Source organism: Pan paniscus, chromosome 10, assembly GCF_029289425.2.
Source record: "Pan paniscus chromosome 10, NHGRI_mPanPan1-v2.0_pri, whole genome shotgun sequence".
NCBI classification, from domain to species: Eukaryota; Metazoa; Chordata; class Mammalia; order Primates; family Hominidae; genus Pan; species Pan paniscus.
Window position 1 is genome coordinate 14,892,447 of NC_073259.2, and position 26,607 is coordinate 14,919,053.

At 45.3% G+C, this 26,607-nt stretch overlaps 1 protein-coding gene across 1 annotated transcript in view; it reads left to right on the forward strand.

The window, feature by feature from the left end:
- LOC100983219 (ovostatin homolog 2) overlaps nt 1-26,607 on the forward strand; it is a 62,844-nt gene that overhangs the window by 35,057 nt on the left and 1,180 nt on the right. The window contains 19 exon segments of the mRNA XM_063592959.1: nt 1,260-1,365; nt 1,804-1,856; nt 1,859-2,031; nt 2,277-2,406; nt 3,978-4,096; nt 4,808-4,859; nt 5,650-5,733; nt 6,456-6,629; nt 7,384-7,465; nt 8,093-8,249; nt 10,243-10,317; nt 11,458-11,623; nt 12,390-12,601; nt 13,601-13,643; nt 22,219-22,388; nt 22,963-23,075; nt 24,497-24,587; nt 24,984-25,052; nt 26,364-26,466. Coding sequence (XP_063449029.1) covers nt 1,260-1,365; nt 1,804-1,856; nt 1,859-2,031; nt 2,277-2,406; nt 3,978-4,096; nt 4,808-4,859; nt 5,650-5,733; nt 6,456-6,629; nt 7,384-7,465; nt 8,093-8,249; nt 10,243-10,317; nt 11,458-11,623; nt 12,390-12,601; nt 13,601-13,643; nt 22,219-22,388; nt 22,963-23,075; nt 24,497-24,587; nt 24,984-25,052; nt 26,364-26,466 — 2,172 coding nt within the window.

Here is a 26,607-nt window from a genome sequence, read left to right on the forward strand (position 1 = left end):
TAGTTGGATAAAGCAGACTAAGACAGACTAGACGTGCTTTTGGCTATAACAAGAAATTAGCTTCAGATGTGAGATGTAGTTTATTTTTATTGATAAAATACAATGTCAGAAATACAATCATGCTTCACTTAGTGATGGAGAATTTGTTCTGAGAAATGCATTGTTAGGTGATATTGTTGTGCGAACATCATAGAGTGTACTTACGCAAACCTAGATGCTGTAGCCTGCAACACACCTAGGCTATGTGGTACAGCCTATTTTTCCTAGGCTACAATCCTCCGCAGCATGTGACTATACTGAATACTGTAGGCAGTTGTACCACGATGGTAACTATTTGTGTATCTAATCATTGCTAAACATGGTAAAGGCACAGTGAAAATGTGGTATACAAGATAAAAAAAGTTATACTTTTATATAGGGCACTTCCCATGAATGGAGCTTGCAAGGTTAAAAGTTACTCTGAGTGAGTCAGGGTACAAATATATTTTCTTTCTTTACATTCTTATTCTATAAGCTTTTTCCTATTTTTTAATTTTCTTTAACTTTTATACTTTTTTGTTTAAAATGAAGATGCAAACACACACATTAGTCTAGGCCTATACAATGTCAGGATCATCAATATCACTGTCTTCTACCTCCACATCTTGTACCACTGAAAGTTCTTCAGGGGCAATAGCACGCATGGAGCTGTCATCATCTATGACAGCAATGCCTTCTTCTGGAACATCTCCTGCAGGACCTGCCTGAAGCTGTTTTGCAGTTAATTTTTTTGATAAGTAAGAACAGTACACTCTAAACAGTAAACAGTATAGTATAGTAAGCACAAAAACCGGTAACATAGTCATCATTATCAAGTATTATGTACTGTACAGAATTGTGTCTGCTATATTTTTATAGGACTGGCAGTGCAGTAGGTTTGTTTACACCAGCATCACCACAAACCCATGACCAATGCATTGCAGTACAACGTTATGATGGCTTTGATGTCAATAGGTGGTAGGAATTTTTCAGCTCCATTATAACTTTATGGGACCACTGTAGTCTAAGTGGTCTGTCATTGATCACAATGTCATTATGTGGTACCTGACTGTGTAGAGGAACAGGCAATGTATGGTGATACAGGAAAACAGTCATAGTAAGTGACTGTGATACAGGAAAGTGAGGTGTTTTATGGAGACCTTACACCCTGCTAATATATAGACCATAATTTGCAGAGTCCAAGGTCTGAATAAGGTACTTCTTCCTTTTTTTTTTTTTAGCTAGTGGAATCAGAGGGGAGAATGCTGACTATGTAGAACAGGCTATAATTCAAACAGTAAGAACAAACCTCCCAGAGACATGGATGTGGGACCTCGTCAGTGTCGAGTGAGTTTTAACCATTTTCTCTCCTGTGTATCTTTATTTCTATTTTCTTTTTCTTTCTTCACGTTTATTCCTGGGTATATAAAACAGTACCATATTTGTAAAATATGTATCATTGATTTGCGTGTACTTATCATACATTTTATTTTATTTTTTTCTCTAGCATTGTTTTCCCTTCACCAAGAGTTTCTCTTCTATTCATTTTATGCAGACAGATTTAACCTGCCCCAATTAAAAAAAAATGTGGCGTTTAAAGAAAAATGACCTTTCCATACTCAAATTTTATAAACATCCAGCTCTCATTATTTTTATCTAACACCCCATCCAAACAATATAACTCACTTTTGAGCTTCAGTCAATACTTTTCTGCTTGCTCTGCACTTAATTTTAAGTTCTTGGTTCAGACAAAGAATGTGTTTTACCGATAACCTCTTCTTCCAGTTCCTCAGGCTCTGCCAATCTTTCGTTCCTCATTCCTGATACGATAACCCAGTGGAGGCAAGTGGCTTTTGTGTGAATGGCGATATTGGATTTGGCATTTCCTCTACAACCACTCTAGAAGTCTCCCAACCTTTCTTTACTGAAATTGCCTCACCCTTTTCGGTTGTTCAAAATGAACAATTTGATTTGATTGTCAATGTCTTCAGCTACCCGAATACATGTGTAGAGGTGAGTTGTTCTGTTTGATCTGGAGGCAAAAATCTAACAAAGCTAAAATATTTCTTAATATTTCCATATTCTCTTTATCCTCAAATGCAAAATGCTACTATAAAGGTGTAAGACTTAGGTCCATATTCCTCAAACAAATACAATTGCTTTCATTCACAGTGACAGTTTAAACAGTGTATTGAGCATGGTGTTTCATAGTGATGTGTGTTCCAGTGCTATCCTCATTGCCATGATTGTTTTCTTAGATTTCTGTTCAAGTGGAGGAGTCTCAGAATTATGAAGCAAATATTCATACCTTGAAAATCAATGGCAGTGAGGTTATTCAAGCTGGAGGGAGGAAAACAAACGTCTGGACTATTATACCTAAGAAATTGGGTAAGCAGCTATCTGTCTACACCAGTCACTCATGGAAAACCAGCCCATATTTATTGTCTCCATTTACTTTCCTTAAATTGTCTATACAAACGTGATATTCTCCCTCACATTTTTAAAATTCTTATTGTAAATTCTCCATTAGAAATTCTAATCTATAGTAATCTAATTCCTGGTTGTTAATGCTGTGTAGATCAAAACCACCATTCATTTTTACAAGAGCGTAATGTAATTAAAATACAATATAAATGCTAACTGGCATGACCTATCACGGACTATATGTTTGGCATATGCCATATCCCAAATGAAGGCCATGTTATCATTAATGCCACCTTAATTATTTGACTTCTCGCTGGGTCCTTCACCTACCATCATGAACCCAGGCCACCTTCACGAAAATTGCTGCTCCATCACAATGACCAATGAGGGAATTGTCAGGTTTGTAAATTTACTAGATGTGCCATGGGGATACCAAAAACACTAAATGATTGGATTGAGATCAAAAACTGAGAATATTGTCTTAGTGCCTATGCTATCTGCAAGATGGAAAAATAAACTTGTCTCCTATTGAAATATTGAAAATACATGGAATGGAAAAAGTTTAAAACTCTAGTAAACAAGGAATGCTAGATACGATGTGCGTGACACTTTTAATCACTACTTTTAAAAAATGGTCATTCAAATTTTCTTTAATGTACTATATTCATTGTATTATTTTAACAGCAAATAATATATCTATGAGATTATTTTAGCTCAGTTGTGATGCTGTTCTCAGACTATTTTTCTATTAGATTTGAAGTTTCTCAATATTTCTACTGCACAAGATCTTCAAAATCTTACCTTGGCGATTGAGACAGAATACTGTACCAACTTGTATAGTTTTATGACATTAAGTCAAAGACACAGTTTTAAGAGTGAAATAGCAAGCTTCCTGAGACAGAGAAACAATAAAACACAACAACAACAACAACAAAAAGAACAATATATTGGTTATGTATATTGGTATATAGTCACGTAAATAATAATAACCTTAAAGAATGATTGTTTTCAATCCTGTAATTTTTACAAGCAAGGAAACTGGAGATCAGTTCTAATTACATAATGTGAAATCAGGAAGTTTAAAAACAATGGATTCCTTGCTAGGACATTATTTCAATCCAGTGCCTATCTACTATATCATATTTTACTATGCTTGCTTGAGTTTGGGAAGTTAGGAGCCCTAGTTCGCTGACATTATTAGCCTATATTGTCATAAGTAACCTTTATAAACAATCAATATCAAGAAATTGACTCAGACAACTTTGTAAAATGTTACTTTTCCTAAAATTTCTTAAGTTTTAATTAAGTAAATTTATCATTTAATGTAAGGAATGATGAAAATCATGGAACAGGTGAAATGGAAGATGCCACATTATACCTAGGAAGGAGAAGAAATAAGTTATTTTGTTCTAAGCATTAACTTAATGATAGAATTTGGTTAATCCAATTCAAGACATGGTTCACAGACTCTAGTCATTTCTCATTACAGAAGGGACCAATGATGAATTTAATTTATATTTGGGAATGTCTTCCAGGTAAAGTGAATATCACTGTAGTTGCTGAGTCCAAACAAAGCAGTGCTGGCCCAAATGAAGGAATGGAGCAGCAAAAGCTAAACTGGAAAGACACTGTGGTCCAAAGCTTCTTAGTAGAGGTATGGATATGCAAACACTCAAGCTTTTCCTGAAAAGAAACAGACATCTAAGAGGTTCTGTATTAAAAGATCTTCTCATTGAAGAGACTTAATTAGTTGGCAACATTTACTTTTGACACAAGACATGCCATTTTAAATGAATTAAAACAGCATAAAGTTCATCCTTTCTTTAATTAATACCTCACCCAGGATAGTAAAACTTAACATTTGAAACAGACTTGACAATTTTTTGTTTGTTTCTGAGTCAAGATGTTTCCTGTACACCTATTTCTCTTCCTTCTCTTTTTCCGATTCTCAAATTGAAGAGACAAATCTACTTGTCCTACACTCCCGTGCAGTTCCCGTCATCCTCAACAAGAATCAGCGCTTGTCAGAGGAACACTCTTGATTTGCCTCTTGGCACATCCCTGCTCCACAAAGCACTTTTAGTTGTTTACTGGAGATGCTATACAGGATCAGAGGAGCTGAGAGTGTCCCACAGTAACATCAAGATAATGCCTGTCCAAGCTACAGAACGCAGAGGCTAAAATGGGTGCCGGTGATGTCCCGTGCCTTCCAGATATGAACAAAAGGGGACCATGAGTTGGATCTTCTCTCAGGGATAAACTTGCACCAGCCATGCTTAAGTGAGCTGGTGCTTAATCACTTTTCCTTCATGGACAGAGGATCTAGACTCATTCTTCTGTGCTTGTTTGTGTTATTCTTTGACAGCCTGAAGGTATTGAAAAGGAAAGGACCCAGAGTTTCCTTATCTGTACAGAAGGTAAGAGGATCTTTTAGGGAGTCAAATTAGTCCTAAATAAAATTCACCAAAAGAATCAGTTCATGTCCTCTCCTTCCACATGAGTCCATGTGCCCTGTGATTTCACTTTAAATAACTCATGGAGGATTCTTGTGTTTCATGCTTTATCTTTATGGTATGATTTTAGCCATCAAAAAGAATATTCAGGAGGTGGTTTTTAGTTCACTTTCTGAGGCTGGTCTGCTCCTATTTTTTTTTTTTTTTCCATCATGTGTATTCTTAGCTCCTCTTATGATATGGTTGTCACACAATATTGGACAATGAGATATTAGGATTGAGGTCCAATAGCACATAATATAATCTTGGCTTTTGTGCTCTTAGGAGAAAATAACCCATAGATACATCACTGCCCCTGCCCCTCAGTCTCCGGTTTTATGGCCATGAGGGGTATTAATTTAGCTGGTTGATGGTGATCTGATTATACTCCTTCATCAGAGTCCTCAAGCTTTACCTTTTGTGTGTGTTGTTTTATGTGTTACAGTCTGTGTAGTTTTTACATTTTTTCATACATAAATAGTTCAGGCACTAAACCAGTGAAGAACGGGGGCCACAATCTAACACACAGATTTATATGCCATTTTCTGAATGTACTATTATCCTAAACTGGGTCAAAACTCCAAATTCATCTCCTCTAATAAACAACTTGTAAAATAAAAATAAGTAATGGAATCTTATTTCCAATATGTTTATCCCCCAAATCTGCTGATATAAAGAAGCCATCACATTTTTTAAATCAGTGTTTTCATTCTAGGTGCCAAAGCCTCCAAGCAGGGAGTTTTGGACTTGCCAAACGATGTAGTAGAAGGGTCAGCCAGAGGCTTTTTCACTGTTGTGGGTAAGTTGATTAAATTTTGTGTTTCACTATGATTTGAAAATCTTGGTTGAGGTGGTCTTTAAAAATCCTTAAAATAACAGAATAGAGAGATTTTCCTAAGCTATCAATTGGAGGGAATTATTGTTCAGATCATCCTCTATGTTTCCTGATGGGATCTAAAGGGATTACAGTACGTTTCCGGACCTGTATTCCCAGGAAACCTTAGCTTGGGTAGATGGTAACTAGTGTTCAGAAAGCAAGAGGTTCTTTATAATTATTAATCTGAAATATGAAATTCACCTCTTGGAGAATCGAATTAACGTTGCCTGTTAATGATGTTGGGAGTTTTCTCAATAAAAGGAGAAATGTTTGTTGTTGATACAAAAGGCAAACTTCTTTGTCTGTTATTAACATGAACATCTCTTGGAAGGGATGGATTACACTTTGTAATTCATAGGATTGATTGATTAAAAAAAAAAACTAGCAAACAAGCAAACAAATGCATTCTCCTAACTTCCTCCTCTCTCTGGTAATGAGACTTTCAGAAATATTTTTCATAGCAGTTGAACTTCACCCTTCATGGCTGTCTCCTCTTTCAAATTGCTTCATAAAACTTTCTTTGTTTCCACCATTTAGACTTAATTTTAAATGTTACCTATTCCACTATGCCTCTTTTGTCTGTAGTTATTAATGCTGAGATGGCAACTATAAACAATACAGCTTTCTGCTTTTCCTGTTTTTAGGGGATATTCTAGGACTTGCCATGCAGAATCTGGTTGTTCTCCAAATGCCCTATGGAAGTGGAGAGCAGAATGCTGCCCTACTAGCATCTGATACTTATGTTCTGGACTATCTGAAATCTACTGAGCAACTGACAGAGGAAGTTCAATCTAAGGCTTTCTTTCTCTTATCTAATGGTGAGAAGATTTAAGTAATTTCTGCCCATAATTGTTGAAAGCAGTTGTTACTCATACCAAGATGTCATAAGCTGTTTTTATGCAGTAGTCTGGTGAAATAAAAGTGAACCTGAACCGAGGAACTCTCAGTCCTAGCGCTGTTTTCCGTCTGACTTCAAAATCTGTGTGGTCAGCTAGCTTCATAATTTACAGCTGCAAAGTTTTCAAGCTATGCACTTAATTTTTTTTAATGCCTGGTATTTTGCAAGCTACCTTGTTTATTGTTGTTATTATTGTTTTTGTTAGGAGTTGTCAGTGGTTCATCTATCAACGTCTGTATTTGTTTGCTCAGCTGTGGTCTGTTGCAGTGAAGTGATTGGCTTTGTATACAGAAAGAGGGCCAATGTTGTGAAATGTGAGGTTAAGGAAAAGTCCAGGAGCATAAAATAATCTTCTTTGGTTTTTCTTCTCAGAAAGATAACACTGAAATAAAATGACCTTAGAGGAAATATACTGAATAGTTAGTAGGTACCAATGACGAGGCAATTACTGAGCCAGACATATCCATGTGTATTATCTTGTGATCAAAATCCTATAAAGTAAGAGTTATTTTTTCTCCCTTATGAATACAGAACCTGAGTTTCAGAAGTTCAAATGGAAATGATCATCCTAGAGATTTGTGTCTAACACCAATACCTAGGGCTTGCACTGCACTATTCTTTCTCTTCTAACTTTCTTAGGTTAAAAAATAATTTCCTACAATGTTCTATTTTAGGTTATCAAAGGCAATTATCTTTCAAAAACTCTGATGGTTCCTATAGTGTGTTTTGGCATCAGAGTCAGAAAGGAAGCATATGGTGAGACATAAAAATTTTATTTTATATAATATAGGAATTACCTGAGGAGGGCTTGCAAGGAGGTGAAGGAGGATAGAGTTCAGTGGGGATTTAGAAGCAAAGTGGGTTTCAAAGTCAATTTACAGAAGAGAAATAGATAAAACTAAAGATTTAGTGATTCCAATTCTAATGCAACAATGTTCCTTCAGTCTCATGACGATTTGCTTAGCAGTCTGATCCTTTCATGACAGCCCCTATACATGCACTGCTGGTTAACTCCACCGAAGAGGGCACGTCTTACTCTGTGCTTCTCAGAGTCCCATATAGATTCGGGAAAGTGAAATTAGAAGGACCCAAAATACCTAATTACATCATTTCTCTCTCCATGTGCAGATAATCTAATGGGCTATATACAACAGGACCTTTGGGTGCAAACATGCTGAAAATTACCTACTCTAATTTCCACTTATTGCTAGTCATAATATTTTCCTGACCCAAAGGAAAGGGCCACTAACAATAAAGATGGTTTACAGTAGATGAGTTGAATGTATCCTTTACTCAAAGGGAACAATGGTGATGAACCTGTGGAATTGCTGACATTGTCACTTCCTCTTTATCTAACTTTTGCTTTGGTGATTTGTATTACAGGCTCAGTGCTCTTACTTTTAAGACATTGGAGAGAATGAAAAAATATGTATTCATTGATGAAAATGTTCAAAAACAGACCTTAATCTGGCTTTCAAGCCAACAGAAAACAAGCGGCTGCTTTAAGAATGATGGCCAGCTTTTCAACCACGCCTGGGAGGTGAGAGAGGAGAAGCACCAGGCTTTCCTTGTTCCTGGGCATTGCCTGCCTTGCCCTGCCTCTGGCTTTCCTGATCTGGAATATGAATATTCTTCCTGTGCATATGAAACCTTCTGAGGCACTGCAGTCCTGGGCCTGTGGTGGGTTGGTCAGCAGCACCATTCCTGCTTCGTGCATGTTTAACTACAGCCTGGATGTGACTCCTTCTGAGTCTCTTGTCTGCCTTATTCAGTCTCTAGTCCTTCCCGAGTCAGTCCTCTTCAGAAATTAAACTAGAAATAGAAGGGAGGGGAGAGAAAGGGAACCTAGAAAAGAAACTTTCATAAATTTGGAGACAGTCGATGTATAAAGGGAGGGGGCTGTGAGTGTATGAGGAAGGAAAGTTTATTCCTGTCCATGAATGGCAAGAAAGTTCTGGGGAGAATATCTAGTAATTCCTATTGTTTCAATGAAGCAAGTTTTTCTAAGACCCTCTCAAGGAAAAATTCAAAGGCCAAGCTTGCCCCGGGGCCAAAGTACAAATGAGGTGAAGTATATCCTTGGCAAAATCCAACCCTTTTCCCGTCCATATTTACGTAAATCCCTCCCTTCCAACTTCCTTTCTTTGCAGATACCTGTCCATCTCCAGCCCATCTTCTATCTCCTTTCCCCTCCTTTTTTTCCCTGTGGTTGCTCAAAATCTCCTATCATGGCATTTTAGCATGCTCTGATGGCCCCTGAAATACCCTGAGCTTTTCTTCAGCATCCTTCCTCCTAATCATCACTCCTGTTCTTGAAACCCAGAATGCATATCTAATCCACACCAAAATATGAATGAAAACAGACACTCTGATATTTAATTTGCATGCAAATTGTATTCAAATTGCTTTGTGGTATTTTTAATGTATTCCAAACTTATTCCTTACAACAGGAGGACCCTGATGGAGAAGAGCTCTTACTCCTTCATAGAAAAATCCAAAACTTTCCCACGTTCTCTTCTAAAACATCTTCACATCTTTCTTCTTATTGGATTCATTACTGGTGAATCATTGCTGATTACTGCTACAGTTTGTCTGATCTTACCTAGTATTTTCTCTATAATTAAATATCTGTGTGGGTGGGTGTCTGTGTGTGTTTTGAGTTGAGAGAAAGAAAAATGCAAGGGAAAAATCAAAGCTTACACTGCAGAGGAATGGTGATCCCACTTGCTGTAATTTAGATGTACTGACAGTCCTCGTACCTCATGTTAGTGTCTACCATATGCTGTTATTTCCATCTTAAACACTTGGTTTCTCAGAAGTATTTCTTTTCTGAAGAAGACAGGAGTTGTCCTTTGCTTAAATAGATAAAATGGGAAGCTTCTACAAGATCAGTAGATCCCAGATGCCATTCTGAATGCTATTTGCATCAGAGTCACTAGAGCACCCATTAAAATGCATTTCGCTGTCGTATTCCCAAGTTTTTTGAACCAGAATCTCTGTGTAGACACTGGTTGATTTAAATACCCCAGGGGACTTTTATGCACAGTCAGTTTGCAAACCACATGATTTATAAATGAGTTTCTCATTTTACACTGTAAGAATCTGAGACTTGATTCTAGTGATCTCCTAGGGTGCTTTTCCAGGAATTTCCAGGAATCTTCACGGCAACTTTCTGCTTCACCTCATTAGAAATTCTTTGTTGGCTTTTTTCAGATTTATACCAAGCGGAGACAAATAGAGTCCGGTGAATTCCTTAGAATGCATGCTTAACACCAGGCCACATAAATACGATTGAAATTAATTGTTATAACAACTTAATAATTACGATTTAATTATTGCATAGAGTCTGAATGAATTCTTGCTTAGATAGTATGATTATTAACCATCTAATTTAAAAACTACACATGTTCGGGTGTTTTTATGAATAATGGTATTTGTTCCAGTATTTTTTTCATACCTGGTTTTACTTCAAAAGAATACTTGCTATTTTGTGCTCTGCTGTCCTGAATGACTCCTTGTTCCTTTGTTTTCAGGGTGGAGATAAAGAGGACATTTCACTCACTGCATATGTTGTTGGGATGTTCTTTGAAGCTGGGCTCAATTTCACTGTATGGATTCCCGTCATTTCTGATTTCAGGCAGCTGAATGCACATTCAATAGACTGTAGAGTCAGAGTCACTTGAGATTCTAAGACTGGATGAAACCCCGAGATAACATTTAGTTTATTACCACCCTTTAAATTCATGCTGTTCAAACTGTTTTTCATTCATAGACAGCTTTGAAAAACAGGATTGGGTTTCTCCCTAGGGAGAATACACATATGCACACAGAAAAGAGTTATTCACACAATTGCAGGCATTCACATCTCTCCTGAAGTTCAGCCATGAATTTCAGATTAAGAACCACTGTTCTAAGTAAAGCCGTAGCCTAGTATTCTGTTTCTCTCTAAACAATAAGTGAGTAAACATTTTCAACTTAAGTGTGGCTCACCCTAGCCACCTCCCAATCCATAGATTAGATTTCCAAAATCTATTCCTGAACTAAGATGCTAGGAATTGTCCGGGTCATTAGTATACCCTGAAAATTATCTTCAGAAATGTAAGCCTCTATTTTAGGCATTAGAAAAAAAAAAACTCTTAGGCGTATGATAAATTTGGATGCTTTGCCGCATAGAAGACATTCATAACTAAAATATCACTGATCAAATATAAAAACTGCCATTTTCTTACTAAATTTCATTGGGCCTGGCATGGTGGTTCATGCTTATAATCCAAGCACTTTGGGAGGCTGAGGTGGGTGGATTACCTGAGGTCAGGAGTTCAAGACCAGCCTGGCCAACATGGTGAAACCCTATCTCTACTAAAAATACAAAAATTAGCTGGGCTTGGTGGTGCATGCCTGTGATCCCAGCTACTCGGAAGATGGAGGCAGGAGAATCGCTTGAACCTGGGAGGTGGAGGTTGCAGTGAGCTGAGATCATGCCACTGCACTCCAGCCTGGGTAACAGGGCGAGACCCTATCTCAAAAAAAAATTATTGCTTAGGTACTAATAATGACATTATAAATTTATTTTAATGATATTTTTGAAGGATAAAATATATGTGTGTATATAAATGGATTTGTATGTAAAATATACTTTGAGGATATATTATATATATTATAAACAATGATTAGTTTAAATGTTCAACAAGTTCATGGAATGTTCGGGTATCAGTTTGCAATATATGATTCTTCTTCCTGACCAACAGTTTCCTGCTCTACAAAACGCACTCTTTTGCCTTGAAGCGGCATTGGACAGTGGTGTCACTAATGGCTACAATCATGCAATTCTAGCTTACGCTTTTGCCTTAGCTGGAAAAGAGAAGCAAGTGGAATCTTTACTCCAAACCCTGGATCAATCTGCCCCAAAACTAAGTAAGCGTTATTATTCATTGTTGCTAATGGAGGTGATCTTGGAGCACAGTGAGGAAGCGTTCTAAGCAGTCACATAGCAGCTCCCTCTTGACCAGTATGTTTCTGTTTCTCTTATGGAATTTATCAGTGGCCTTTATACCTTTCAAGAACGCTACATATTCTAGACTTTCCTCTTTTGCTTTATGCTAGCTTCCTCTCAAATGAGTGATGGCAGGGGAATCAAGCCTGGTGACCAAGCCATAGGCTATCAAAACTGCTGGGGAAGCTTAATCACCTGCTACTTAGAAATTTGCTATTTAAGGCTGTAGTAGTTTGCTATAGCTGTCATAAAATACCACATACTGGATGACTGCAGCAACAGAAGTTTATTTTCTCATGCTTCTGGAGGCTAGAAGTCTAAGTTCAAGGTGTTGAAAGTGTGGTTTCTTCACCTGCAGATGACCACATTCTTCCTTTGTCTTCACAAGATCTTTTGTGTGTGCACAGCCCTGCTCTCCCTTTTGTGTGTCCAAAATTTTTCTTCTCATAAGGTCACCAGTCAGATTGGATTGTGGCCCATAAGCTTCATTTTAACTTAATCACCTCTTTAAAAAGTCTTATCTCCAAATACAGCCACATTTTGAGGTACTTGGTGTTAGGGCTTCAACATATAATTTTAGGGGAACAATTCAGCACAAACAGAGGTCGGGAATGGAATTTTCATCCTTCTTTATGTGTAACCCATGACTTTTATACAGACTATGTGAAAATTCTTCCTTTTTCTCAGATAATGTCATCTACTGGGAAAGAGAAAGGAAACCCAAGACAGAAGAATTTCCATCCTTTATTCCCTGGGCACCTTCTGCTCAGACTGAGAAGAGTTGCTACGTGCTGTTGGCTGTCATTTCCCGGAAAATTCCTGACCTCACCTATGCTAGTAAGATTGTGCAGTGGCTTGCCCAACGGATGAATTCCCATGGAGGCTTTTCTTCCAACCAGGTGATTAATGTAGGCCTGATATTAATAGCAATATGTTTAATGCAGAAGCTGTAACTCTATGACGAGTGAGATATTAATAGTACAGCTATCACAACAAACCCTTTCTGAGAAGAAGAATCTTTGGTAATAAGATTCTTATTATCTTATTAATCTTATTTTATTTCCTCAACAATTATTTATTGGCCAGTTATTGTGTATCAGGCACTCTACTAGGAAGCCTCTAAATAGAAATGAATGAAATGAAGTCTCCTGTTCCAGAATTTATGACCATTTGTATCTTCATTCACACAGCAAACATAGAATAAGTCTAGAGGACATTTTTGTCGTAAGCACCACTCTTGGTGGTACATTAGACATCTGATGATACTCTGTTCAAATTATATACGGGCCAAAAAGAAAGCTTTCGCTCTAGTTCTGTGGGCTATACACTGGGAAAAGCAAATGAAAAGAAGGCAAACAGGAGAAATGGGGGGTATGAGAAACAATGACATGTTTTTCCTTACTTGGAAACAAATTGAAAATGCAAAAAAGCAGTTTTACCTCCATGAGAAAAATCTTCATTTCTCTTTGTGTTTGGTCTTAGTTTCGGAGTAAAACCATATGCTAATGAATTTCCAAAGATCTTTTCCTGATTCTGAATTCCCTTCTTTGAAGATGAACAGAAAAAAAAGAATTATCCATGGCAGCCACAGGGGCCACTGAATTATGTAATGCCTTAACTTTTAGAAAAGGTTTGACGCCATTTTTAACCAAGGAGGCTATATTTTATTAAAAACTTTTAGAAAGTAAAAATATAATTAACATTTGTTGAAAAAAATTAATTTAAGTGGAAACAATTTGCACAAGCAAGGATATTTTCCCATCAGGATATTGCTTCTTGGTGTTTTGCTGACCTATTTTAGGAACATTTCTAAGGGTTGATATGAAGTCCATGGTCAAATGATGACCAATATTGTGTTGTAACTGAGCTTGGATCATTGTTTGTGCTGTTCTGTGCAGGAGACTGCAGTTTGTCTTCTTGCCATAACCCGCTACATAACCCGTGAGGCGGGGACTGAGAGCCAGGAGGGGAAGAGGGGGAGAGGATGATGATAATTTCAGCATCGCCGGCTGTGTTCACCCAGCCTGTGAAATTGTTATTAATATCCTGAAAGGGAGACAATGATATTACTCCCCATAATAGACAGATATGACTCCGCATAATAGAGCACAAGGTGTACACCCACCCTGTGATATTCTTCCTCATATTCAGAGACCGAGAAGTTGATATTACTCGTAATATCACAGGACGTATACACCCTCGTTAGATGGTCCTTAATAATATTCCAAGGCAGAGTGGGTGATGTGACTACATATATGGCAGAAAGGGTACACCCCCCTGGGATATTGTTCCCACGATCCTGGAGGGAAGAAAATGATATTACTTTCAATATGACAGAAGGTGGACACGCCCCCACTGATATTGTTTCTAATTGCAACATGGGAGAGGAGGATGTGACACGCGATATCGCAGGGAGTAGAAACACCCCTGTGATACTGTTCTTAATATTCAGGGAGGAAGAGGATGATATTACTCCAATACAGACGGGTGTACACCCTCTGTACACCAAGGGTGTCCACCCGTCTGTGAAACAGTTCATAATCTCCAGAGGGGGAGATGATATTACTCACAATATGGTAAACAGGCTGTGAGTCCACCGCGGATCCTAAGAGCCGGGGGGGAAGAGGGGCTGGCTCTCAGTCACCACAGCATGGGGGGCCTTTATGTTCAGGTTTTGCCCAACAGTCAGCTTATTTGCTTCTAGTACTAGCAGGGAAGTTGCTGCCAAGGCCCTCAAACAGGGGGGCCATCCTTTAAAAACCCTGTCTAGTTGTTTAGAGACGTAGGCCTCTGGCCTCAGCCAGGGCCCCACAGTTTGGGTTAAAAGTCCAGCTGCCATCTTTTCTCTCTCTGACGCATACAGTGGAAAAGGTTTTGTCAGATCGGGTAGCCCCAGGGCTGGGGCTGCCAGAAGTTTTTCCTTTAACTCATGAAAACCTTGCTGTTGGGATCCCCATTGGAAAGCTTCCCGGTCCCCGCCCCCTTTGTGACCTCATACAAAGGCTTGGCTAATACTGGAAAGTTTGGGATCCACTGTCGTCATAACGCCACAGCTCCTAAGAATTCTCTCACCTGCCTTCTGCCCTTAGGCTCTGGTAGATTGCAAACGACCTGCTTTCTTTGTGATCCCGGGCTGCATTCGGACCCCTGTCGGACAGTAAATCCCAAGTAAGGTACCTGCCGTCGGCAGATCTGAGCTTTCTTCTTGGACACCTAATACCCACAGTCCTCCACTTGGGTCCTAAGGGTCTTAGGATCCGCGATGGGGGTAATAGCCAGGGGGGGAAGAGGGGCTGGCTCTCAGTCCCCGCCTCGCGGGAGGTGCCTCCCCCTCTGCGATGTGGGTTCCAAGAGCCAGGTGGGGAAGAGGGGCTGGCTCTCAGTCACAGCCTCGTGGGGGATGCCTCCCCCCCTGCGATGGGGGTTCTAAGACCCAGGGGAGGAAGAGGGGCTGGCTCTCAATCCCCACCTCGCGGGGGGTGCCTCCCCCACTGCGATGGGGGTCCTAAGAGCCAGGGGGGGAAGAGGGGCTGGCTCTCAGTCCCTGCCTCGCGGGGGGTGCCTCCCCCCTCTGCGATGTGGGTTCCTAGAGCCAGGTGGGGAAGAGGGGCTGGCTCTCAGTCACCGCCTGGTGGGGGATGCCTCCCCCCCTGCGATGGGGGTTCTAAGACCCAGGGGAGGAAGAGGGGCTGGCTCTCAATCCCCACCTCGCGGGGGATGCCTCCCCCACTGCGATGGGGGTCCTAAGAGCCGGGGGGGAAGAGGGGCTGGCTCTCAGTCCCTGCCTCGCGGGGGGTGCCTCCCCCCCCTGCGATGGGGATCCCAAGAGCCGGGGGGGAAGAGTGGCTGGCTCTCAGTCCCCGCCTCGCAAGGGGTGCCTCCCCTCCCTGCGATGGGGGTCCCAAGAGCCAGGGGGGGAAGAGTGGCTGACTCTCAGTCCCCGCCTCATGGGCGGTGCCTCCCCACACTTCGATGGGGTTCCCAAGAGCCGGGGGGGGTAGAGGGGCTGACTCTCAGTCCCCGCCTCGAGGGGTGTGCCTCCCCCCCCCGCTATGGGGGTCCCAAGAGCCAGGGGGGGAAGAGGGGCTGGCTCTCAGTCCCCGCCTCGCGGGGGGTGCCTCCCCCCCTGCGATGGGTGTCCTAAGAGCCAGGGGGGTAAGAGGGACTGGCTCTCAGTCCTTGCCTCGCAGGGGTGCCTCAGCCCCCTGCGATGGGGGTCCTGAGAGCCAGGAGGGGAAGAGGGGGAGAGGATGATAATAATTTCAGCATCGCTGGCTGTGTTCACCCAGCCTGTGAAATTGTTATTAATATCCTGAAAGGGAGAGAATGACATTACTCCCCATAATAGACAGATATGACTCCGCATAATAGAGCACGAGGTGTACACCCACCCTGTGATATTCTTCCTCATATTCAGAGACCGAGAAGTTGATATTACTCGTAATATCACAGGACGTGTACACCCTCGTGTTAGATGGTCCTTAATAATATTCCAAGGCGGAGTGGGTGATGTGACTACATATATGGCAGAAAGGGTACACCCCCCTGGAATATTGTTCCCACGATCCTGGAGGGAAGAAAATGATATTACTTTCAATATGACAGAAGGTGGACACGCCCCCACTGATATTGTTTCTAATTGCAACGTGGGAGAGGAGGATGTGACACGCGATATCGCAGGGAGTAGAAACACCCCTGTGATACTGTTCTTAATATTCAGGGAGGAAGAGGATGATATTACTCCCAATACAGACGGGTGTACACCCTCTGTACACCAAGGGTGTCCACCCGTCTGTGAAACAGTTCATAATCTCCAGAGGGGGAGATGATATTACTCACAATATGGTAAACAGGCTGTGAGTCCACCGCGGATCCTAAGAGCCAGGGGGGGAAGAGGGGCTGGCTCTCAGTCACCACAGCATGGGGGGCCTTTATGTTCAGGTTTTGCCCAACAGTCAGCTTATTTGCTTCTAGTACTAGCAGGGTAGATGCTGCCAAGGCCCTCAAACAGGGGGGCCATCCTTTAAAAACCCTGTCTAGTTGTTTAGAGACGTAGGCCTCTGGCCTCAGCCAGGGCCCCACAGTTTGGGTTAAAAGTCCAGCTGCCATCTTTTCTCTCTCTGACGCATACAGTGGAAAAGGTTTTGTCAGATCGGGTAGCCCCAGGGCTGGGGCTGCCAGAAGTTTTTCCTTTAACTCATGAAAACCTTGCTGTTGTTGGGATCCCCATTGGAAAGCTTCCCGGTCCCCACCCCCTTTGTGACCTCATACAAAGGCTTGGCTAATACTGGAAAGTTTGGGATCCACTGTCGTCATAACACCACAGCTCCTAAGAATTCTCTCACTTGCCTTCTGCCCTTAGGCTCTGGTAGATTGCAAACGACCTGCTTTCTTTGTGATCCCGGGCTGCATTCGGACTCCTGTGGGACAGTAAATCCCTAGTAAGGTACCTGCCGTCGGCAGATCTGAGCTTTCTTCTTGGACACCTAATACCCACAGTCCTCCAGGTGGGTCCTAAGGATCTTAGGATTCGCGATGGGGGTAATAGCCGGAGGGGAAGAGGGGCTGGCTCTCAGTCCCCGCCTCATGGGGGATGCCTCCCCCACCTGCGACGGGGGTCCTAAAAGCCAGGGGCGGAAGAGGGGCTGGCTCTCAGTCCCCGCCTCGCGAGGTGTGCCTCCCCCACCTGCGATGGGGGTCCCAAGAGCCAGGCGGGGAAGAGGGCCTGGCTCTCAGTCCGCGCCTCACGGGGGGTGCCTCCCCCGCCTGCGATAGGGGGTCCTAAGAGCCAGGGGGAAAGAGGGGCTTTCTGTCAGTCTCTGCCTCGCGGGGGGTGTATCCCCCCACTGTGATGGGGGTCCTAAGAGCAAGCGGGGGAAGAGGGGCTGGCTCCGGTAGATTGCAAATGACCTGCTTTCCTTCTGATCCTGAGCTGCGTTCGGACCCCTTTCGGATATTAAATCCCAAGTAAGGCACCTGCGGTTGGCAGATCTGAGCTTTTTTCTTGGGCATCTAATACCCACAGTCCTCCAGGTGGGTCCTAAGGATCTTAGGATCCGCGATGGGGGTCCTAAGCCGGGGGGGAAGAGGGGCTGGCTCTCAGTCCCCGCCACGCGGGGGGTGCCACCCCCCCTTGCGATGGGGGTCGTAAGAGCCAGAGGGGGAAGAGGGGTTGGCTGTCAGACCCCGCCTCGCATGGGGTGCCTCCCCCCACTGCGATGTGGGTCCGAAGGGGGGGGCGGGGAGAGGGGCTGTCTCTCAGTCCCCGCATCGCGTGGGGTGCCTCCACCCCCTGCGATGGGGGTCCCTAGAGCCAGGGGGGGGAAGAGGGGCTGGCTCTCAGTCCCCGCCTCGTGTGGGGTGCCTCCCCCCGCTGCGATGGGGATCCCAAGAGCCAGGGGGAAGTGGGTCTGGCTCTCAGTTCCTGCCTCGCAGGGGGTGCCTCCCCCCTTTGCGTTGGGTGTCCTAAGAGCCGGGGCGGGGGGAAAGGGGCTTGCTCTCAGTCCCCGCCTCGCGGGGGGTGCCTCCCCCCACTGCGATGGGGGTCCTAAGAGCCACGGGAGGAAGAGAGGCTGGCCCTCAGTCCCTGCCTCGCGGGGGGTGCCTCCCCCACCCTGCGATGTGGCTCCTAAGAGCCAAGGGGGGAAGAGGGGCTGTCTCTCAATCCTTGCCTCGCTGGGTGGCCTCCCACCCTGCGATGGGGGCTCCTAAGAGCCACGGGGGGTAGAGGGGCTGGCTCTGAGTCCCCGCCTCGCGGTGGGTGCCTCCCTCCCCCCCTGCGATGGGGGTCCGAAGAGCCGGGGGGAGGAGAGGGGCTGGCTCTCAGTCCCGAACTCGCGGGGGGTGCCTCCCCCCCTTCGATGGGGGTCCTAAGAGCCAAGGGGGGAATAGGGGCAGGCTCTCGATCCCCGCCTCTCGGGGGGTGCCTCCCCCCCTTGCGATCCGGGTCCCAAGGGCCAGGGGGGGAAGAGGGGCTGGCTGTCAGTCCCCGTCTCTCGGGTGGTGCCTCCCCCCACTGCGATGGGGGTCCTAAGAGCCGGGGGTGGTAGGGGCTGGCTCTCATTCCCCGCCTCGTGAGGAGTGCCTCCCCCGCTGCGATGGCAGTTCTAAGACACAGCGGGGGAAGAGGTGCTGGCTCTCAGTCCCCGCCTCGCGGGGGGTGCCACGCGCCTGCATTGGGGGTCCTAAGAGCCATGGGGGGGAAGAGGGGCTGGCCCTCAGTCCCCGTCTCGCGGGGGATGCCTCCCCCCCCTGCGATGGGGGTCCTAAGAGCCAGGTTGAAAGAGGGGCTGGCTCTCAGTCCCCGCCTCGTAGGGGGTGCCTCACCCCCTGCGATGGGTGTCTTAATAGCCAGCGGGGGGAGAGGGGCTGGCTCTCAGTCCCGGCCTCCTGGGGTGTGTCTCCCCCTCCTGCGATGGGGGTCCTAATAGCCCGTGGGGGAGAGGCGCTGGCTGTCAGTCCGCGCCTCGTGGGGGGTGCTTACCCCTCCCGGGATGGGGGACCTAAGAGCCAGGGGGGGAAGAGGGGCTGGCTCTCAGTCCCCGCCTCGCGGGGGGTGCCTCCCCCCCTGCGATCGGGGTCCCAAGAGCCTGGGGGGGGAAGAGGGGCTGGCTCTGAGTCCCCGCCTCGCAGGAGGTGCCTCCCCCCTCTGCGATGGGGGTCCGAAGAGCCTTGGCGGGGAAGAGGGGCTGGCTCTCAGTCCCCGACTCGCGGTCGGTGTCTTCCCCCCTTGCGATGGGGATCCTAAGAGCCAGAGGGGGAAGAGGGGCTGGCTCTCAGTCCCTGCCTCGCTGGAAGTGCCTCCCACCCCTGCGATGCGTGTCCTAAGAGCCAGGAGGGAAGAGGGGCTGGCTCTCAGTCCCCAACTCGCGGGGGGTGCCTCCCCCCCTGCCATGTGGGTCCTAAGAGCCAAGGGGGGGAATAGGGGCAGGCTCTCGATCCCCGCCTCTCGGGGGTGCCTCCCCCCCCTTGCGATCGGGGTCCTAAGGGACAGCGGGGGAAGAGGGGCTGGCTCTTAGTCCCCGTCTCTCGGGTGGTGCCTCCCGCCACTGCGATGGGGGTCCTAAGAGCCGGGGGTGGGAGGGGCTGGCTCTCATTCCCCGCCTCGTGAGGAGTGCCTCCCCCGCTGCGATGGCAGTTCTAAGACACAGCGGGGGAAGAGGTGCTGGCTCTCACTCCCCGCCTCGCGGGGGGTGCCACGCGCCTGCATTGGGGGTCCTAAGAGCCATGGGGGGGAAGAGGGGCTGGTTCTCAGTCCCCGACCCGCGGGGGATGCCTCCACCACCTACGATGGGGGTCCTAAGAGCAAGGTTCAAAGAGGGGCTGCTTCTCAGTCCCCGCTTCGTAGGGGGTGCCTCACCCCCTGCGATGGGTGTCCTAATAGCCAGCTGGGGGAGAGGGGCTGGCTCTCAGTCCCGGCCTCCTGGGGTGTGTCTCCCCTTCCTGCGATGGGGGTCCTAATAGCCCGTGGGGGAGAGGCGCTGGCTGTCAGTCCGCGCCTCGTGGGGGGTGCTTCCCCCCACCGATGGGTGACCTAAGAGCCAGGGGGGGAAGAGGGGCTGCCTCTCAGTCCCCGCCTCGCAGGGGCTGCCTCCTCCCCTTGCGATGGGGGTCCCAAGGGCCACTGGGGGAAGAGGGGCTGACTCTCCATCCCCCCCTCGCGGGGTGTACCTCCCCCCACTGCGATGGTGGTCCCAAGAACCAGGGGGGAAGTGGGGCTGGCTCTCAGTCCCCACCTCGCATGTGGTGCCTCCCCCCTCTGCGATGGGGGCCTAAGAGCCAGAAGTGAAGAGGGGCTGGCTCTCAGTCCCTGCCTGGCGGGGGGTACCTCCCCCCCTGCGATGGCAGTCCTAATAGACGGGGGAGAAGAGGAGCTGGCTCTCAGTACCCGCCTCGCATGGGGTGCGAAGCGCCTGCGATGGGGGTCCTAAGAGCCCGGAGGGGAAGAGGTGCAGGCTCTCCGTCCCTGCCTCTCGGGGGGTGCCTCTCCCCCCTGCGATGGGGGTCCTAATAGCCAGGGGGGGAAGAGGGGTTGGCTCTCAGTCCCCGCCTCGTGTGGGGTGCCTCCCCACCCTGCGATGGGGATCCCAAGAGCCGGGGGGAAGTGGGTCTGGCTCTCAGTTCCTGCCTCGCTGGGGGTGCCTCCCCCCTCTGCGTTGGGTGTCCTAAGAGCCAGGAGGGGGAAAGGGGCTTGGTCTCAGTCCCCGCCTCGCGGGGGGTGCCTCCCCCCACTGCGATGGGGGTCCTAAGAGCCACGGGAGGAAGAGAGGCTGGCTCTCAGTCCCTGCCTTGCAGGGGGTGCCTCCCCCACCCGCGATGTGGCTCCTAAGAGCCAAGGGGGGAAGAGGGGCTGGCTCTCAATCCTCTTCTCGCTGTGTGGCCTCCCACCCTGCCATGGGGCTCCTAAGAGCCGGGGGTGGGTAGAGGGGCTGGCTCTGAGTCCCCGCCTCACGGTGGGTGCCTCACCCGCCTGCGATGGGGGTCCGAAGAGCCGGGTGGAGGATAGGGGCTGACTCTCAGTCCCCGCCTTGTGGGGGGTGCTTCCCCCGCCGGCGATGGGGTACCTAAGAGCCAGGGGGGGAAGAGGGGCTGGCTCTCAGTCCCCGCCTCGCAGGGGGTGCCTCCCCCCCCTGCGATGGGGGTCCGAAGAGCCTGGGGGGGAAGAGAGGCAGGCTCTCAGTCCCCGCTTCGCGGAGGGTGCCTCCCCGCCCTGCGATGGGGGTCCTAAGAGCCAGGGGATGAAAAGGGGCTGGCTCTCAGTCCTCGCCTGGCGGGAGTGCCTCCCCCCCCGCGATGGGGGTCCTAAGATCCTGGGGGGGAAGAGGAGCTCTCTCTCAGTCCCCGCCTCGCTGGGGGTGCCTCCTGGGTGTGCCTCCGACTCCTGCGATGGGGGTCCTAAGAGCCAGGGGGGTAAGAGGGGCAGGCTATCAGTCCCTGCCTCGTTGCGGGTGTCTTTGCCCCTGCGATGGGGGTCCTAAGAACCAGGGAGGGAAGAGGGGCTGGCTCTCAGTCCTCGCCTCTCGGGGAGTGCCTCCCCCCACTGCGATGGGGGTCCCAGGAGCCAGGGGGGAAGTGGGGCTGGCTCTCAGTTCCCGTCTCACGAGGGGTGCCTCCCCCCGCTGCGATGGGGGACCTAAGAGCAAGGTGGGGGAGACGGGCTGGCTCCGGTAGATTGCAAATGACCTGCTTTCTTTCTTTTCCCGGGCTGCCTTCGGACCCCTGTCGATTGTAAATCCCAAGTAAGGTACCTGCCGTGGGCAGATCTGAGCTTTCTTCTTGGACACCCCATACCCACAGTCCTCCAGGTGGGTCCTAAGGATCTTAGGAACCGCGATGGGGGTCCTAAGCCCCGGGGGAAGTGGGGCTGGCTCTAAGTCCCCGCCTCGCGTGGCGTGCCTCCCCCGCTTGCGATGCCAGTCCTAAGAGCCGGGGGTGTGAGGGACTGGCTCTCAGTCTCCGCCTCGCGGTGGGTGCCTCCCCGCCCTGCGATGGGGATCCTAAGAGCCAGGAGGGGAAGAGGGGCTCTTCTCTAAGAATCAAAACATTGTCACCTTTAGCAGTGAAGGATCCAGTGAGATTTTCCAGGTTAACGGTCATAACCGCCTACTGGTCCAACATTCAGAAGTAACACAGGCACCTGGACAATACACAGTAGATGTGGAAGGACACGGTTGTACATTTATCCAGGTAACAGAAATCTGCCTAAGAGGGTGATGAGTGTTTGCCAGTAAAAGAGTCAGACTGTCTGTTCAGTTCTACGTGAAGTGTTACTTGACCATTTTGTGTATTTACGTGATCAATAGCCAAAATTGCAAGTTACTTTATGAAAAGCTACTCAGCTGTCTAAGAGAAGTTTCTTGAGGAATATTGCTATTAGAAAGTATTCTATCTTCATTAAATTACTTTATTCTGAAAACTAAAGAATTTAACCTGATTCCCTGATGATAAAGATGTAAACTGCATTAGTAATAGAAATAAACAATAGGTTCTTTCTTTTTAAAAATGTTTAATTTTTAATTTTTGTGGGTACATAGTAGGTGTAAATATTTACCGGGTGCATGATACAGGCATGCAATGTGTAAGAATCACATCAGGGCAAGTGGGGTATGCATCACCTCAAGCATTTATCCATTGTGTTACCAATGATCGAAGTATACTCTTGGTTATTTTAAAATGTAAAATCACATTACTACTGACTCTAGTCAGACTGTATAATTCTTAATACAGGATGGGTTTTCTTATAATTTGCTATCCTTTCTAGGCCACCCTTAAGTACAATGTTCTCCTACCTAAGAAGGCATCTGGATTTTCTCTTTCCTTGGAAATAGTAAAGAACTACTCTTCGACTATTTTTGACCTCACAGTGACTCTCAAGTAAGTGTCATATTTTGATAGTAACTCCCATGTGAACAAGATGGTAAAATATTTTAAAAGTTCAAACAGTAGTGAAATAACAAAATATAAATCATGGTAATATGATGAGTTCTCATGTTGGTGGTGACAATTCTACAGCACAGTCACTTTTTAGCCCTCTGTCCGGACACCACAATTTAGTACATCTTCAGCTAAATCAGAGCTAAAATGAGACAAGAAAACATGCAGTCTATGTGAGCAGGATTTGAAAGCTTTCACTGCACTGATGTTTCAATGATACTTTTTATTCTGTTGTATGGAAGTACTCCTAGTTTTGAAAAACAGAGATTCTATATTTCTTTCTCAAGACAAGCATGCATGGTCATATAGTAGCAAGCCCACAAATGTTTCTTTTGTAACTGTAAAGAGTAACATTTTAGATTTTTACTTTTGAGAATAGAAAAACAAAATGATCCTCTTGAATTCAAGCATGATTTATAGATGCTAAAGGCTTTTAGCCTTAGTTAATATGTGGAAAACATTGAGTAAAATTAGTTTGGGAGATATTTTTTAGAATTTCTAAATAAAAATCGCTTGAGCTCCAGGGCTAAGAACTCAATGAATTGGGGAACTCTTTTTCTTTTTTGTTTTTGTTTTTGAGACAGAGTCTTACTTTGTCACCCAGGCTGCAGTACAGTGGCACAGTGGCACAATCTCAGCTCACTGCAACTTCCAGCTCCTGGGTTCAAGGGATTCTTATGGCTCAGCCTCCTGAGTAGCTGGGATTAGAGGCGTGCACCACCACATCTGGCTGATTTTTCTATTTTTAGTAGAGTCAGAGTTTTGCCATATTGGCCAGGCTGGTCTTGAACTCTGACCCTCAAGTGATCCACCCACCTTGGCCTCCAAAAGTGCTGGGATTACAGGTGTGAGCAACCATGCCCTGAAGAACTATGGAACTCTTAACTTCACACCCCAATAGTCTTATCCAGAAGCAGGAAACTGAGCTAGAAGTTCTCCTGGGGACATATCTACTCTATAATTATGCTCATATTACCACCTTTTAAGCAAAGATGTCCTCTAAGTGTTATGCAACTCTAACACTAACCTAAGTAGATGTAAAAGATTTAGAAGCTCTGTTTATCAGTTCAAACTTTGAGACTGCAGGTAAGCTTAAAAGCAGGGTTTGGGGAAGATTTCATGTCCAGATAATTCATTATTTGCTCCAATTTCTGTTGCTATGTATCATCTCTTTCATTATCATTCTGGTCGTGCCTATTCACAGATGCTTGAAAATGACTTTCTTCCGATGTTTTCTCTTCAGCTTTTACCTGTCCTCCAGATTTCTAGCCAATTAGTATTTATCCACCTGGCACTCTCATTATAAGATAAGTCACTTTTTAAAATTGATATCTAAACGAGTGTTTTCTTAAAATTTTCAGATACACTGGGATTCGCAATAAATCCAGTATTGTGGTTATAGATGTAAAAATGCTATCAGGATTTACTCCAACCATGTCATCCATTGAAGAGGTAAATAATAGAAGCCTAATCTTTCAGCACAAAGACAGCTACATAGAGTATAAAGATAAAATAAATACTTGTTTAGCCGTAGTTTAGCAAAACAAAACTATAGAATTCTTCTTCAACATTCACCTTTGTATTTTTGCGCTAACACTGGAGAGCTGGTGTACTTCATTTGTACCAATTAGCAGTCAGTATTTCCCATGGTTCATCATATGTTTTTCTTTAGTTGCTACCTGTGTTTATGAAAACATCATGGCACCAAGGAATGTTCCATAAAACAGAACGAGGAATGTTCCATAAAACAGAACGTGACGTAGAAAAGAGTGGACATTCAGTTCTGCAGTGGCGCTGTCATTTGTTCTAATATCTATTCTCCATCCTTCCCTAACAATTTCTTCAAAGCTTGAAAACAAGGGCCAAGCGATGAAGACTGAAGTCAAGAATGACCATGTTCTTTTCTACTTGGAAAATGTAAGTTTAGCAATATTTTTTTTCTTTAAAGTTTTTCTTTTTTCCTTCCAAGGATAATTGGATGCTTCATTTTCTTATAGATATGTATGATAGGATTTGTAAAAGGAAAAAATAAGGGACGTTAAGGATTACCAGTGTTTTATCCCACTGATGATCTTCTCCTTGCTAGTTCCAAGGCTATTTCATATATGCCCTGGCTATGTGACTAGATAGCTTTCCATTTTAGAAACATCATCTCCCTATCAAACACAGTCTGGTCACAGAGTAGATATGTAATTATTTTATAATTTGACTAAACTCTTACAAAGTTTGCCATAATTTTTTGAAAGTACAATTGTGTATTGAAGGTATGTGGTGTGACGTTTTGATATATATAGTGAGCTGATTGTTATCACCTAGCGTGACTATATGTGAATTAGCTGACTAACACATCCCTCTCTTCACACAGTTACCTCTTCTTTTTTTGTGACAAAGCACTTAAGATCTACTCCCTTAGGGAATATTACATATACAGTACAGCATTGTTAACTGTAGGCCACCGCTGTACCCGAGATTTGTAGAATGTATTCATCCTGCACAGCTGAAGCTTTCTATCCTTTGACCAGCATCTCCCCATTTTCCCATCCCTGATAACTGCCATTCTACTCTCTGCATCTATGAACTCAACTTTAGATTTAACTTACAGGTGAGATCCTGCAATGTTTTTTGTGTGTTTCTGGTTTGTTTCATTCCACATAATGTCCTCCAAGTTCTTCAGTGTTGTTACAAATGGCAGAAATTCTTTCTTTTTTTAAGGCCGAATAATTTGTATGTGTATATGCCTCAGTTTCATTATCCATTCATCTGTTTCGAACACTTAGGTTGATTCCTTATGTTGGCTATTGTGATTAATGAAAGAATTAGCATGGGACTGCAGCTGTCTCTTCAAAATATTCATCTCATTTTCTTTGGATGCATACCCAGAAATGGGATTGCTGGATCATAGGATAGTTCTATTTTTATTTTACTGAGGAAACGCCAAACTGTGGCATGCGCTTTAGAGACATCCTTTCTGTGTGTATTGTTACCACTCACATAAATGCCTACATTCCTCTAAGACTTCCAGCTAAATTCCTCTCACCTCAATGTAAGCAAAGGAACTTGAAATTTTATATGATTTAAGGTTAACAACTCATTATTTTGCCAATATGTAAGTTAATCATACCCTAGATCTATTTAATTATGTAGATCATAAACTTCTTCGGATAATTTTCTCAGTGATGATCTTTTCTCAGACCTGCTACAATGTAATTATAATTTGTGTCATGATAGGTTTTTGGTCGAGCAGACAGTTTCCCTTTTTCTGTTGAGCAGAGCAACCTTGTGTTCAACATTCAGCCAGCCCCAGTCATGGTCTACGATTATTACAAAAAAGGTAGGCAAGCAACAGCCATGCCCTAAGGTTATTGAATGTGGTATTTATATCTAACATTCCCTGAGCTACTAAACTTTCCAAAATCAACCTCCGTCTTCACAGAGTAAACAATAGATGGCATTACTTTGTATACTGGTTTCT